General features: G+C 41.7%; 1 protein-coding gene across 2 annotated transcripts in view; it reads right to left on the bottom strand.

The window, feature by feature from the left end:
- CMIP (c-Maf inducing protein) overlaps positions 1 to 16,672 on the bottom strand; it is a 133,355-nt gene that overhangs the window by 59,933 nt on the left and 56,750 nt on the right. For both annotated transcript variants that reach the window (XM_051801741.1, XM_051801742.1), the window contains exon 2: positions 2,405 to 2,530. In XM_051801741.1, the coding sequence (XP_051657701.1) occupies positions 2,405 to 2,530 (126 nt within the window). The remainder of the gene's footprint in view (positions 1 to 2,404; positions 2,531 to 16,672) is intronic.

Consider the following 16,672-nt stretch of genomic DNA (forward strand, 5'->3'; position numbering starts at 1 on the left):
GTTTCCCAATAAGCAGTCCCATAAAAGCAGCTGTCATAAACTACAGAATAAAGACTTGGAAAGAGAATTTGGAAAGGCAGGTGTAACTATTCCATCTATTCAGATACAGACACAAATGCTAGCACCACTAAGGAAAAAAAAAAACAGAATTAAAATTATCACAGGAAAAAGAATCAACTTCATAAATTATTTTCTGTCTAATTAATTCAAGTAACAGATTAAGGCAAGGAAGATTTCATCAATAATGAGGACCCTAATCTAGCTGATGGGAAGCCATGGCTTGTCTCCCTGCCCTCCCTGATGTGATGTACAGTGGAGGTTTTTCAAACCACAGAATGAGGACATTGGGGGACTTGCAGCAGCCTGTCTGAAATTCAGACTCCCTGCAGTAACACCTAAAATCAGTAAGTCATTCTGAGCCACAGAAATTCACTGAGCAGAGGCACTTCCATGTGCTCCATGTGCAATGGGACACATGCCTGCACTTCAAGGACATGAGAAAAGACACACAAATCCCACCTATGCACCAAGAGAGTCCACCAAGTTTGATGTTCTCAGGTCACCCCAAACTTACTTAACTGCACCGTTTTCAGATTAGAAAGAGGAAATGGCTGCAGCCCCCTTTGACAGGGCTACAACCCCCAGGATTACACCACAGGAAAGGGAGTTCCAGAAACACACTCCACGAAGGATGTGGCCATGAATGTTTCCACATACATCTCCAGTCATTTCAGAGTGAAAGCATATTTGCCATGTCAAAACTCATCAAAACCTTGTGATATTTTTACGACATTCCAAAACTATCCCAAATGCCAAGCACAGGCACCTTGTGAAGGCCTAAAGTCAAGGACTGTGTTCTCTGGGATTCTGCTGAACAGCTCTGTGTAGGGCCAGGCACATCAGCCTGTCTGAAATACAGGCAAAGCAGAGCTGGGCTGAGCTGGACCTAATATTAGCCCAGCCTGGTGTTAGTCACACTGGCTTCCCAGCTCAGAGTCCATTTTGCTGTTCACATCCCTACAGAAGTCTGTGGTTTGGAAAACAGATCAGCTTGGCACCCTGCCTTGGGTTATGGAGTGATACCACATGGGTTATTTTTCTCTGGATCTGCAGGCAGAGCCATTCCAGAAGAGCTTCAACAAAACCCTCCCTGGACACAGGGGGTGTCACCTCTTTGTGGCCCTCCAGGGGCTTCAGCAAACAATCCAGCACCACCAAATAATGAAATGCTGGCCTGTGCATCACGGATCAGTGCAATGTGTGCCATGATCCTCTAGGACAAATGATCCAGTAGACACAGTCATCAATCATTAAGTGTATCACTCCATATATTCCCATCTTTTTATATGCTGGACTATATTTTGTGTAAAAGTGGGACAGTTAAAGTGTGTGTGTACACAAATCTGAATGCACAGGCTTTATTGTGATCAATCACTTGAAGTTGTTCATACTTTTTTAAGAAAAAAAAAATCTTTTTTAATTTTTTATGAGTTATCCACAGTTTAAATTGATCTTTTTTTCAAATTTTCCGCAGAAATTGTTCACCCAGTCTCTCTACAGTCCTACCTGCATGAAATGCAGATACACAATAGTCATGGCTGCATAATCAACTGAAAAAGTAAAATCCCAAAGGGTAGCAGATAACAAACTATCTTTGAAACAACGTTGAGAAACATGAGAGAGAACCACGTAAGAGTTAAGTTGAAGCCAATTCACTCTTTTTAAGTTATGACCTTTCAAAGTTCTTTGGGGGCCATGTAGCTGGGTTTTCAGTCGCTTTTCCTACTTACTCTAAAGTATTTCCAAAGTTCAGTGGAGTGCTTTTCTCTCATTAAAACTTGTAGTGACCTAAGAAGGCCTATAAAGCCTCATAAGTGGATGGAGAAATCTGGAATAATGTAAACAGAGTGTCTTCTGTTTGAAAACAACACTTAGAGAAGTAACATATATAGATATCCATACAAATACACTGAAATCTTTCCATGGAGATTAAATATATTTTAAAAATAGATATATCTGTCAGTTCCAGTGCAAGTTTCAGGTTTCCTATATGGAAGGATGAAATTTATAACTTTGTCCAATGCAGGAATAGGACTATATGTAAAAATACAATTGTTCCAGGTCTCCATCAGTGTGCCTTTCCACAGAGCACTATTTTGCTGCATAAAAGCAGCCAGAAGATTTAATCACTGTGGCCCAAAATTTCCATTCTCACTGTTGAACAACACGAAGAGCTTCAGAGCTATCATGCTGAGCAAATTTTCTGGTGGTTAGATAATTTGACAGTACTGAGTTCTCTGCCTTTTCTGAGTCCATCTAATTAAGATTTCACGCATAGGAAACAGAAGTTAAAGGAGATTTATAGTAAGAGAGAAAGAAAGTTGTACTTCTGTGTTTACTGTACCTGCAGTAAGACAGTACCCCCCGGGATCGTGAGCTGTAAACAGTACTTAGGGGCATTCTCCCAGGAGAGCAGTTGAACATCTTCAATAGCACTGTAGGAAATGGAGTTTTCCATGTACCCAGTTGGCTGCAAGAAAAGAAAGGAGAAAGGGGGGGAAAAAAAAAGTTTACTTAGTCACCAGAAGTTTCACAATTTCAAAGTAAGAACAGCACTATAAAAATTTCTCTTGGTGTTGAAAATATCTGCAAAATCTAATTGGAAAGCAAAATTTGTCCTGGACCCAAAAATCAATGGAACCTAATTTCAAGTTGAATTGAGCTATGGAGGAGTCTGGCCATAAATGTGCTCTCAAAGTATGAAGCAGCATCTCAATCACACAGTACTGTACTACAGCAAGGTAGTTTTACTCCACACATTCTTGTTCTTCTCCCCAGCTGCACGTCTGATCAAGCACATAATCAAGATCTAGACTCCTACATTTGACAGTGGTTCTTGGGGTTCCAAAGATCCAGCCCTCAGGTTTTAGACTCAAGCAAAGCAGAGCAACCAACCTACTCATCTCGACCTATATGTAAGTACTGGTTTCCTGCACAGTGTGCTGATCCCCAGTTTAAAGTGGAAGCCACAAGTAAAACATAAATAAGCAACTGAGTTTTGCAATTACACGTACAACATGAAGTGACAGTTGCAAGAAAACAAACTTAAACTCCTTATTAGTATCCCTGTAATTCTTAGGCATTACAGAAGTACAATTATCTCTGAGATAAGCTGAAATATAAGTGTATCTATGCAAGCACACGTAAAATTATGTCCTAAACATAAGTTAATACACAGATCTATAGCAGTGTACCTCTTGAGTATGTGTAAATCCACTGTACTTTATGCAAGGAATTTTTAAAGTAGTTGAGGATTTAACAGGGATTCTCAAAGATATCATTTATTTTGTTATAGCATAAGCAAATTGATCAGTATTGTGGTTGAGAAACTATTTTCAAACAAAAAAAATTAACCCCATCTCATGAATAAACCATTGGTTTGACCATGTCTTGCAAGAGAACAGAGTTCATTACATTTATGAATTATTTTCTCACTATTACTGGTTTACATATAACTTCAGCTTCTCAAACTTACTCCCACTGCGCCCAACATGTAAGATATTTTTAACTGACAGCCTTGAAATAAAGAAGACAAGGGAGAAACCACATCTATTTCAGGGTCAAACGGGGCCAGCTCCTAAAATCACAACACAGGATTCCTGGGGGCGAGTGTGAAATAAGCAAATTGCATTTGGAACGTCTCTGCTTCTAATTGGTACAACATTCTTCCATAAGTTAAGTAGGTGGTGCATCTGGGAACCGTCCTTTGAAGTTATACACTTCATACATGTTCATAAGCCCATGAACGTCATCCGCCAAAAACGCAGCGACAGCCCTGTCATCCACCTTTGCTGCTGCAGGAATTCAGTTGCCTTTTCAGCAGGAATAACCCAGCCAGGCACAGAACTCAACCTCAATATCTTTCTCAGTAACGGCTCTCGCGGCGGCGTTCGTTTCGTACCAGCCCTGGGTGAAAACAATTTTCACTGTCTCTTTAATGAAAACCTTGTTATGCAGGAAGTATGATAAACTTCTGCTTATTCATTTACCCACAACATTGTTCTACACTAGTGACTGGAATCCCAGTGGCTTAATGCTGATACTGTACGTCAAGCGTTGCCTACTGGAGGGTAATTATCTCATTCTCACAGGAAGCCAAAGGCCCAAGATCCTTCAGTAATCAGCATTACAACACTCAGGGAAAAATATCAAAACAGCCAACATAAAATCTAGTATGCTCAGGGGGGCAAAGTTATCAAAAACATGCTCAGGAAGACTGGAGAAAGGAGAAATCTAGGACCAGTTGATGCAAATATAAAATGAAACGAATCAAAGCAATTTAAATTTCTCTTTTAAGAAGGTGCTCACTGCCCTTAATACCCTCCATTAACTTCAAAGAGGATTTGAAGAATTCTCACAGAATCTGTTCCCAAGAGAAGCCTCCTCTATACCTTAAACCATCCACTTCAACAGCATTTAAAGACAACTGATCCAGTTCAACCACAGCTCTGTAGCCATACAAAAGTATGGCTACACCTCTTCTCCCAGGACAGTCCTTTTCCTTATGGAAAATGGAGGAACACAGAGTTCTGCAGTTTGCAAAGGATGGGAAGACCACCTAAACCATAACACGGAATTAGACAGATGGTTAATCTCTCCAAATGACAGCTACGCCAATGAGGTAGTTTATACAGCATTATATGATCCCATTTCCATGCATTCTATCCAGTCATACTACACACAGAACTTCACTACAGTTGTTTGCTATCTTACTCAAAAAATGAGTAGCCCAGATATACTTTAATCCCTGTAAGCAACATGCATTTTTCCTGCTTCATTAAAAACACCAACATTCTAAGAAGTGAAATATTTTCAGTTCTGAAAACACCAATCACAGGCAGCTTCACCTCTGTTTTGCAACCAAAAAAGTGTAGAGTAAAGTGATCTATCACTATATAGGGCTCCTTGAAATTGTGCTTCTAGATGCTGACAAACACTGAAGACCATGCTCCCACATCAGGATTGAGCAGAAATGCTCTGAAGACGCACTGAAACAGAGCTGTCATCAGATCTGAGGATTCCCAGAGCTCACAAGGCTGTGGTGCTCCTCACAGAGACCATGGCACTCATGAGGTGAAGGTCAGCCCCACACAAAGGTGTCCTTTCCCTAATCTCTCCACACACACAGACACGAGGACAGAGCCGTGTTCCCCACTTGTGTTTTCTCAAGACCAAGCACAGTTCAGCCATTTATCAGGAAATGGCCTGGGGTAAAACCACAGCCTGAGTCACTGGTTCCTCTTAAAACACAGGTTATTTTGACATTCAGGTATGTAAATGTCAATCACAGTGAATCATTGTGGTTGATAAATAAGCAGTGCAAGTGTTGCACCTTCTCATGTTGCAGCTGGTCTTGTTTGCACCCACCCCCAGAAGCTGCATCCTCACCCCCAGGGTCGCCCCATGGGAAATTCAAACTAGAACAACACACAAGACCAGGAATGTGGATTCAGAGATTTGAAAATACCTAAAACAAGACAGATCCTCAGTGGGTCACCACGAAGCATCTGGCATCGACACTAGTCTTAAGCAGCATTCCCACCTCCATCCACCCACTTTGTCTCTGCCCGTACAAATATTTGTCTGGCTGTGGCGTCAGGCAGATCAGGGAACACATCCAGCTTTTGCCAGATTACTTTTTAGCTCCTTCAGCCCTGTTTCTAACATGACATAGAAAATACTATGTTAACATAACTTAGGGGCAGTGTGTCATGGGGAAGGGGGAGCTGAGGACCTGAATACTTCAGTCTAATTATTGGTATGAGATAGCCTAAAGCCACAGCATCTTTGAGCAGCAATGCATCAAGTTCAGTTGAAAATGCCTTTATTTAAGAAAATAGTAACTCTTATTTTTATAGCAGTCATTTTTGAAAGGAGATTTATATTTCTTGGCAAAGTCAGAAATCTATCAAACGAAGCAAGATAATGGACTTTTCTCCTTCACTCTACAAAATTGATCCTGACTTAGGAAACTTTGGCCAGAGAATCTACAAGTGTCAGCTTACAGATTTACAGTTACAGTTTGAACTTCTGGCTGTTTGCTGTTGAACACGTTCTGAAAAACTCATAAGCCAAAATGCAATTTATTTCAACAAACAAAAACCCCAAGTCAAGGAAATACTTTTCTCTTCACATTAGCCTTTAGCCCTCTAATGAAACATTCAGCTTCTCCATTGGGAAATCAGGTATGTTTTAACCTCAGTGAGAACTTCGTCTTTTTTTCAATTCCACAAAGATTTATTTATCATGCAGCTTTGAAACAACTTTGCACCAGAATAACCACACACCAAAACCTACTACAAATCAAATCCTAAGGGGATCCAGTGCTCCCAAAACTGGAAGAACATGTAGGCTCCCGTGCAAGACTAGTTTTCTCTTCATGTTTCTGGGAAAAGTTGGCAGCAGCAAACTACTCAATAATGCAAAAATCTGCCCGCTTGTTTCCATGGGAAATTCTAAAAGGGAAAGAATAAACATGACGTCCATTGTTAATACGAGGCCTGTATGCACTTACTCATATAATAATGTACTAAATCTTCAGCTGCATATTTTCCAAAGAAAGCGTCTGGAAAAGATGAATTCTACAAACAGAGATAGTTATTTGCATTAAAACATATTTAGACTGACAGCTCCCACCAACACAACAACAACAAAGAATGATTTTCCCAATTAAATACTCCAGATGGTGGGGGGAAATGGGGCTATTCCAGACCCTTGTTCTTCCACTGTCAGGTACTTCTTTCTCTCTTGGATGCTTTTAAGAATGAGCCATGCTCCTGCTGGAGCCCAGAATGCTGAGCATCTCTACTATATATAAGTTTTCTATATCCAAATAAAATTCAGACCTGCTGAATAACATGGAGGACGAGGTGATTGCTCTCAAAACTTTGATGGGGGTGGAGACTATTTCATTGGCACACTGAAGGGTAATGGACTCTGAAACTGCTGAAAACAATGGATGATTTGAAATAAATCTCTGCTAGAAGACATCCACGGCTCCAGAGAACGTCCCTGCAAATGCAGCTATTTCAGATAAGGGCAATTAACATCTTTGTTCATTAACTACATAACCTATCAGAAGCCATTTATCCAGTTCAGCAATTAGTAGTACTATGGCATAATATACAGCGCAGTACAATTTGTCTTTTTCTTGACACGGAAGAATTTACTGCCATGCTCACTTGTCATAATGACTTGAAAGAGTTTAAAGTCAACTTCAATCTCACAGAGATTAACGCGGTAAGAAAACAGAGAAAAAGACTAACAGTGGGGAAACACCCAACTCTGCCCCCAAAACTGCACAAAGGAATTCCTGAGCCTTCTTGGAACAACACTCTCACCTAGTCCATCACACTTCTCGGCCTCTCCACCTGCCCATCATCACCACTCCCTTCCCACTCCTCCCAATAGGGAGGTGGTTTCATGTGTTGGGACCATAAGAGAAGATTTCACCTGCTCTGTGTAGGTCCTTAACCCAGGGACCTGTGGGGAAGGGTCTCCTCATGGGGTGAATCTAAATTATTTCTGCTTGGAGTTGCTTCGTTCCTAAGTGTCTCCAAGCTGGGGAGTGATGGTTGGTGGGGTTTGGGTTGGTTGGTTTTGGGGCTTTTTGGTACATGGAAACAAATTTGGACACAAATCTTCAGTAAGGCTCTCCCCATCCACGGCAGCCAAAGTCTAGGGTGGACTAGTGCAGTAATGATGACAAGAAAAAGAGGGAGGGGGTTTCCTACCACATTTCTTTGTGTGTGGGTGACTGTGTGTATAAACACCCACGTGTGTATAAATGTACACGCACACCCCTCTCTTCTTAGATAAAAGACAGTAGAAATATATCACCTATTTCTCTATACAAAAATACAGCAGCCACTGATCAAAGTAGCTCAGGTTCAGTAAATGAAAGGATTTAATCAAGAAAGATCAGATCTTCCACAGAGCTGGTCAACCAAAATACATCAGTGGAACTTCGCTGATTTGTACCAGCTGGGAAACTAAGTCAGAAACTCAACAGAATTTCAACCAAATCAAGCTCAGCAGCAAAAATGTGCCTAAATCTCTTTCTTTCCTCTAAATATTTAAGACAACCAAGACTGGAGGCTGTTGCATTAGTTAACCTTACAAAACTGATAAAAATGTAAGAGCTGCCAGTGAGAAACAATTTACCCTATACTGTGCAGGCAAAAAACCTTCCAATCTGCAATGGGACTCAAGTATCAGTTGTGTCGAGGTACAGCAAAGGGACTGACCAAAACTGTCCATCAAAGAGCTGACAAGAAAAAACTGGTCCCAGCATTAAGATATATGAGCTTAAAATGTCCAGCATTTTAAGAGAGGGAAGAACTTCATATTAATTCAGATCTGAAATAAGTTCAAAGCACGGAAGTTCATTATTAAGAAAAAGGGAAAATAAGGTCATATTATGGGCTATGTACCATGACAGGAGAGTCAAATAAGCAGGAAAACTGTATTATTTAGTTGCAATTCATATAACTTTTTTTTTAAATGAGGACATTCTTCTCTTTTATTGTCAAACCCAGGTGAAGGAGCACTTCTGAAGATTCGTTTGTTTGAATTTCTGGGAGTAAACTAAGACACATATCTTGCAGACTTTCTGAAGATGCCCATTATCAAGATGACCCTGTCTAAGCAGCCCATAAGAAATCAACCCTTGCTCTCTGGCCAGCTTAGTATAACAAAGAATTCCACTGACAATTCCAGTAGTACTGAACGATAAATTGATTGCAGTGTCCAAAATGCTCTCTCTGAGGTCAAGCTGATATAAGAACCCCTGTTTCCTGCTTTCAGACCTCTGCTGACAGGGGTGAGGACATGCTGCAAGGTGCAGCTGCCCCAGTGCAGAGCTGGAGTCTGACCACAGCCTGCCAACAAGGTGGTGGCCAAATCTGCCAGGCCATCGCCCATGGGCAGGAATGTGGCTCCCAGGCCAGCATGGGGAGCAGGAAGGGAGTGTTTGACACAACCTGCCAGACATGGTGAGACTTCCACAGACACTGGTTTGACTCCCCTGCCACAGGTGGAGCATCTCTGGTTGGAGCAGCAATTCTCCAAGCATGAGCTGCAGCCTTCAGACCCTCCCAATGAATGCACAGAACTCAAAGAGCAGAATTACTATCCCACACTTACCAACCTACAAGAAGAAAATCTCAGTTAAGGTTGCAGCTGCACCATGCTCTTGATCATGCCTTAGGTGACATGAGAAGCCTGAGAGACGTGGGAAAAGAGCCCAGACTTCCTGACTCCAACTATGTGAATCAGCTCCAAAAGCATCCTCCTCCTCCTCCTCCAAAACTGCGTGACCGATTCATAAGAACGACCGCTCCTTAACAGGCCTCATGCTCTCCACCATTTGCATTTACCACTGCACTCCAGAACACCCCTCCTGGGGAAGAAACACTCCTTGATGAGCTGGGTGTGTTACTTGTCCACCTTCCTTGAAATTACTTCAGCGAGGAAGGGACAGCACCAGCCAAAATACAGCAAGTACACACCTTCTGACAGAAGTATCAATAAGCAATAAGAGAACCAGGGACTTGGTGCAGAAGACTAGACACACACCTACATCTTCTGTAAAACAACTGCTTGAGGAATATTGAAAAATCCCTAACTTTTGCCCAGAACACAATATACCTAGTGAGTGCTAAACAGATCTTCACTAAGTCACCATAGCAACGATGATGTGACAGAAAACAAAACCGCATCCTTGTTCGAGGCTGCTCTCTGTTTTCAATTCCCTTTCAACAAATCAGCTGTGTCACACTCCATGAAATGTATCAAGTGCTGCTAAACCAGAGAGAGGAGAAAGGGTTGGGTGTAAGGATTTCAGACCAAGTAGACACAATGTATGCTAGACTAAAATGTCACCCTTTAACGACTGTTTCAACCAGGGGCAGCCCTGAGTGCTGGGAATGAAAGATCATCAGCTGGTTTCAAATACAAAGGTGGCACCTGGAAAATAATCAGCCTGTTGAATAACTGGAAACGTGGCCAAACTGACATGTACTGTGAACAGGAGATCTGCAGTTGTGTTAGAGCTGGTTTAGGTACTGGCAGTAGCATGTTCCTATTGCATATCATCCTTGCACTTGCAGTGGTTTTTACTTCTGGTTTACAGATCCCCAAAGGCCTGTTGTTCACTATCTCTATCAGGTCAACAAAAGGTGAAGAAGGAAACCACATTTGTTCTCAGTAGGGTCACATCCGCTGTGCAAGGACCTGCTCCTCCCATGGAAAATTTTAGGGTTCTACAAGCCAAAAAGGAAAGCGACACATTCACCTCTGTCACCCGTGTGTATGAACCTGAAAGGCCATCTAAGTATAAATTATTGAATTAGTAAGAAGCTGATGCCATATCCCATCAGAAATACCGAATTTGACTCATGGACTCTGCAATCCTGACAGTTCTCACCACTTCCTCAATGCACATGGACCTGCTCATTTCTTACTACAATTTATTTACAAGAAATTAAATTGTTGCAAAACTGAACATTGCATAAATATGCTATATATTAAGTTCTGTTCTTCATTTAAAGAAACATTCCCCAACACCACTTATATCCACACCTTTCACCTGTTGAGCCATGAAACCCTCAGACACTGTAATGGTTAAAATTCAGTAAATTAACAGGATTCCATTAACAATTTTTTTCCTTTTCTTTTTAATGCATTTTTAGTCCTGCAATTCCCAGGGCACCACATCCAACTTTAATCTGATGAACAAGTACAGGACTGGGAGTGCAGTAAACCAACTATTCTTCTGAATTCCCAACAGGGAATGCTCTAATCTCATGTTTTCTGGAGAAAAGATGAGCAGGTCTTGAGTTCCCAGGAAGAATATTAACACAGCTCTCTGCTGTATATAGAGAAGAGAAAGGACACGCAGCAGAGTTTTCAGAAAAGCTATAGATATCCTGCTAATGACAGTATCACTAAACTCTCCCTGTTACTAGGAAAAAAAAACCAACAGGGACCTCCTGAGGATGCGTCAGAGCCACTTGGAATCAACTTCTGCTACAGGAGGAGGTGGGAGAACATGGTTAAAGTGACAGTGTTTTGTTTCACCTGTCTTACCTCCTGCAATAATTTGGACAGTTCAACGTAATGTTAAGTGAGATGCAGCTCTCACGTCTGAGCAGTGATTTCCTCTTGACTCTGTGTCTCTCAGCACTACAGAATGACACTAATAGAAGGTGTCCTTTCCTTCCCTTCAGCAGGAACTCTCTCCAAAGCCATGCTTGTGCACTCCAGGTCCCACCTGGCATCTCCTGCACTGCTGGTCTTCCTCATTGTTTAACGTCTGACTGTTTGTGCTGGGAGGGAGTGCTGCTGTTTAAACAGAGGTGACTGAAGTATGTGTGATACCTCCGTGGAAGGGAGATGGTGAGGGAATGGAGAAGGTGAGGGAATGGAGAAGGAGGGCAACTGCAGTGAAATATCAGGGTAAATATTTGAGAAAAGTGTCAGTTGGCTGGGAAATGCATAATGGAGAGGACACAGAACACCAGTTAGCACCTAAATTACCTTTGTAAGCTCCCTTACTATGCAAAAGGATACAATGCAAAGGATACTGTGCAAAGGAAAGTGACACTTTCTCTTTGTTTTGAAAAAAATAAATATTTAGCTAAAATCACAAAGGCATTGTGCTTATGTAGAATGGACTGGTATGAAACTGATATATCCAACTAGCAAACTTGTTTCACTACAACGTTTATTAGCCTAGCAAGCCACTTCTTCAAGAAAGGTATCCTTGTCATCATCTCAACAGACACACTTTGAAAAGCAAAACAGAGAGCGGCCCTACAATCAGGCACTGTGAAACTGGGAAACCCTTTCATCCCAAAAGGCTGGAGAAGAATTCCAAGGAACTGCAGTAGTTCCCCCAGGTATTGCAATGCACAGGGCTCTGAAGAGATGCTTTCCACACAAGCCTTGTTTGTCAGATCCTAACGCATCACGCACTGCTCTTCTCTCTCACAGCGTGTTTTGGAAAACTAAACCACCTCAGCCCTCCAATAGTATTTTCTGTTCCAACAGGATGATTCAGCCCTCGACAAGACACACTTGTTTCCTCTGCACGCTCTGATACAGGGCTCACACGTGGGCAAAGAAACAGAGGTACAGGCCCTCCCTGCTACTGTTTTGAGAGACCAGGCAGGGGCTCACACAACACACACACCAGACTACCCAGATGTGTCTCCAAGTGATGCAATTTTGGAAAAAAACAGATACTTAAAGGGCCAGCAGCAAGTGATGCACATCTGAAGGTGAAAAGCAATACAGGTGCTTCCCAGGCTGCAGGAAAAATCACACAGCTTTCTGGATTTCCTCTGCCTATTTACTTGGCCTTACTTATGTTCTCAGACCATAAGGATGGCCACAATGCTGCTGGGAAAAATTGTATAGCACACAGTGTATCGACACAGAGATGTGTTATTAACTTCAGCGTTCCACAGTCAGTGAAGGAACACCCTCCCAAAAAAACAGCTTTGCATACTAGACTAGGTTGACTCCCCAACTCCCTTCCAGTTTCATATCAAAAATCTGCTTTAAAATAATTCCAGCCTTTCAGGCAAGCTGGACCTTCAGGTTCTGTCAGCACAGTGGCTGCAAGTTTCACTCCCACCCTTCACAATTATGTTTTGTTTTTCAAGCTCAGTGACATTGTCAAGTCTGCTTTCCTGTGCACAATTCTGCAGCAACATCCTTGTCCTCTGTCAAGATTATTGTATTAATTTATTTACTATCTCTGAAGGAAACGGCTCATTTCTAAAAAACCTTAAATATTGCAAACACAACTCTGTAGACTAAATTTTTCATTCATGGGAGGAAAGGGCAAGAAAAGTGCACCCATTCAGAGCTTTGACCTCCACAACCAGGTACTGCTATTAGCCCAAGGAATTTCTACCCAGGAAATCTGAATGGTCTTCAGTGAACTGTTTGCCTAAAGTTAAGTTGGGCAAACAGATTTTCCAAAAGAAAGCCAATGCCACCAAAGTACATGAGCATTTACTGGTAAATCTGGATTCAGCCCATCACAGACTTACAACCACCACTGAGCGTAATGACGGGGACTCTGAACATTGATGAAAACACGAGTCGCTTCCTCTCTGTGGCATTTTGGTTTCAGCAGAGCACAAAAGCTTCCAAATCAGACATATGTTTGAACTCTACACCTGAACACACACCGTGGGTTTTACCCACTCCTGCTTGCATCAGCTTTACCCAAAGTAGGAATGGAAAAAATGGGTAAGCGTTCCTGCCCTCCCCTGTGTAATTAAAATCCACAAATGCCACCACGTCACCCTGTGACAGTGCTGCTGCACAGCTCACATGTGGCCAAGGAATTGCCTTGGTACACGTTACTACAGCATTAACAGAACCTCATGGCACTATTATGTTGAAAAATCTGGCTTACCAGCAAAACAACCAGAGCAGAATTAGTACGAAGGGCTGAGCATCAAGAATAATTAGCTTCATTTTCTTACCTATATCTTCCCAGATACCTTTTATAGAAGAATCCTTAATATAGAGATTGTTTATCAATTATTTCCCCAGAGACAAAGAAACAGGTTAAATATAAAGCATCTTAAAATAAGGCACAGCATCCGTGTTAACCTCTGAAAAAGGCCCAAGTGCTCAGTAAGCTTCAACTAGATGTTATCAAGACATTTTAGGGAAGTATTATTATTGGAAAGGAAACACAAAGCTTGCATAATAAAGTAACCTCTGCCTTTTTCTCCAGCCTGCATCCTGCTGAGAGGGACCTTTTTGCTTTCTGTTTCTGAAAAATACATAATTTAAAAATATAGATCTTCGAATTCCAAATCAGATTCTGTTCTTGTTTTCTTGCAACAAATTACCAGCTCTTACTGGAAATTAATAAAACAGAAACCAAAACCAAATTCAACACTCTAAACAGCGTAGCAGATTATTTCCAAATACTCCAACATTTTGGATCCGTAAATCCAAATCAAAAGTTCAGAGAACAACTGAGGAATATGCTTCTCTGCTTCGGATTTAAGTTCAGTACTTTAACCTCAACTCTCATTCTTTGGAAAGTAAAAAAAAAAAAATCAGACTCAGATCCAAAGTACCGATACAAAGTTTCAGTTCGACCCACATCCTAACACCTCCGCAGCCAATCCTAATAATTTTCTGCCAGTACCACTCTCAAACTACAGGATCAAAGGTTTTACTGTACATTTGGAGCCATTCCTGTGATGCAAGGATTAGGGATGAAGAAAGAGTGTAGTATTTTCAAAGGTGCAACTGCCTATGAGCGTATCTAGTGCATATCAGAGCATTACAAGCTAAGCCACAAACGTCAGTGCCAGACAAACCACACCTCTGAAATTCTTGTCTGGTCTCCCATTTTCTTTTTATCTCATCTAAGCTCACTGTCTCTACATGCCCAATTACAAGGAAGATATACCTAGTCATCAGCCCCTCTATTATTTTATTTAAGTTAATATTTTCATTATTTTTTTCAGTTTCTTTCCAGTATATCATTCATTTGAGAGGTTATGACACGGAGCTGGAAACACAATGTTCCAGCCTGCTGCTGTGACCCCTGCCAGAGGCAGCAACACAGCAGGAATGCCTCGATGGTAGCAGATGTACTGTAGATGTCACTGAATTCTAACAGCACTTTCTAAAAACATGGCCCATACGTCTAATCCTGGCAGTAATCTTGCACTAGAGTAAATATATTGTTGTCTGCCCAGAAGTATTACATCCGGCTCTAAATACACAGCTGCAGATGCACACAAGAGTCAACAACATCGCACTGTCTTCAGGATGAACACAAGCCCTGGTACTTTTAAGAACAGAGGCTGCATCATGAAGCACCAAATTGGTTATTTCAGTAGCTGCACTAGGCTTTACTCATGTGAAGAAAGGGAAACATAACTCTTCCCTTCAGTAACTAAGAGCACCTTGAGAAAGTCATCAGGAAAACAGTTAGTGCGCTTATTTAGAAGTCCAGGTACTGCAGGCACAGTTTGAGACAAGCAGCTAGTGGCTGCAACAACCTTCATCACACGAGTAAAGAGCTTAGATTCAACCCCTAAACTTGTCATTTATTCCCTCACACATTCATGAACAGAATGAAAAGCCAGTGAACTGCAAATTACGAGTCAATGCCAAACTCGCTGGATGAGGTTTTGAAGACGTCAGACCAGACAATCACAATGTTTCTTCTCAGGCGTTAAAAACTACGGTCCCTGACTAATGCTGCGCCCATTCTGTTTTCCTAGCAGGAAAAATCATCCTAGGACAAAGAAGAATGGAAACTGTATTGTTCTTGCTGAGAACTAAGTAGCACAGGCTCGAAACTCTGCCACGACAAATAAACAGAGCTACTGACGAGGCACGTTATGAGAACCGTCCATCAGCCTTACAAATGCATAAATAGCCGTGGCAGACCATTAAAATGTTGGATGAGAAGAGCTGAAGATGACATTTTTAGTGCCAAAAAATGGTGTTTAAGGCGTACACACACACACACACACAAAAATTCATTCATGTCACCAGTTGCTGCAGGGTGAATGCAGCCCTTGACTCTGTTGGTCCTCTCAACAGCATTCAAACCTGCTCTGAGTACCTGCACTTCACAGGTGCTGAAGGTCGAGGGAGAAAAAGAAAACCCACAGTGACTGAAGCTTTATGGAATTTACTTTTTCCCTAATAATTCACATCACACAATTGCTCTCCACAGCATCTAATTAAAATGCCTTCAAAATGACAGTTCTACAGGAATTTTGGATGCAAGTTATCAGGCCATTCCCAGAAATTACTCCAACCACTACCCAAGTCAGATACAGATGATCAGCAGTTTCTACGTCATTATACTTGAAGTTTGGACTCCTTGAGACCTCAGCTGTCTCATGAATCATTTTAATCAATTAATGACATTTATTAATATGGACTGACATTATCTGCAGACAGAAATCAGCAGCTGAACCATCAGCACAGCTTTAAGAAGGCTGAGACTGAACCAGGCTGAGGATGGAGATGACTTGGGTGATGCCCTGTATGACTAATCAGAGGCTGACACTTTTGTCCTGACCTGTAACCAAGCCTAATGCTCTCCACAAAGCATCAAACGTGTGAATTCAGACTACAGACAGAATTCAAGAGGCTAAAAAATGTCCCTCTGAGTTATGTAAATACTGAAGTAAATCTAGTACTGAACTAGTACAGCCAATATGCAACTGCATTATGGAAAATAAGTACACACTCTTGTATCTTCCTTTTTCCCCTGAATGGCCCCAAAATGCCCTAGGGATATTATTTAAAACACATGTGAAACCTGAGAATTTAATAAGTCTGAGTCTTGTTTCCCCAATTCCCATGAGCAAACAAATCAAGCCCAGGAAAATCCAGCCCTCAGTGAATCAAGTGCCAAGACCCAAATCAGGTGTCCTGGTTTGTGTACTGTACTCCAGTCCTCGCATTTCAGCATGTTTCCAGAGCCAAACCCAGCCAGATCACTGCCCAGAAAACAGACATTCATGTGGCAAAAGCTGCACTTCTGATCTAACTTGCTCATCTGCCCAGGCTCGTGCACATCGTGCCAACATCCAGTGTCACCCAG

The sequence above is a fragment of the Manacus candei genome, unplaced genomic scaffold, assembly GCF_025592945.1.
Source record: "Manacus candei isolate 608988 ecotype Guabito, Panama unplaced genomic scaffold, ASM2559294v1 h1tg000053l, whole genome shotgun sequence".
NCBI classification, from domain to species: Eukaryota; Metazoa; Chordata; class Aves; order Passeriformes; family Pipridae; genus Manacus; species Manacus candei.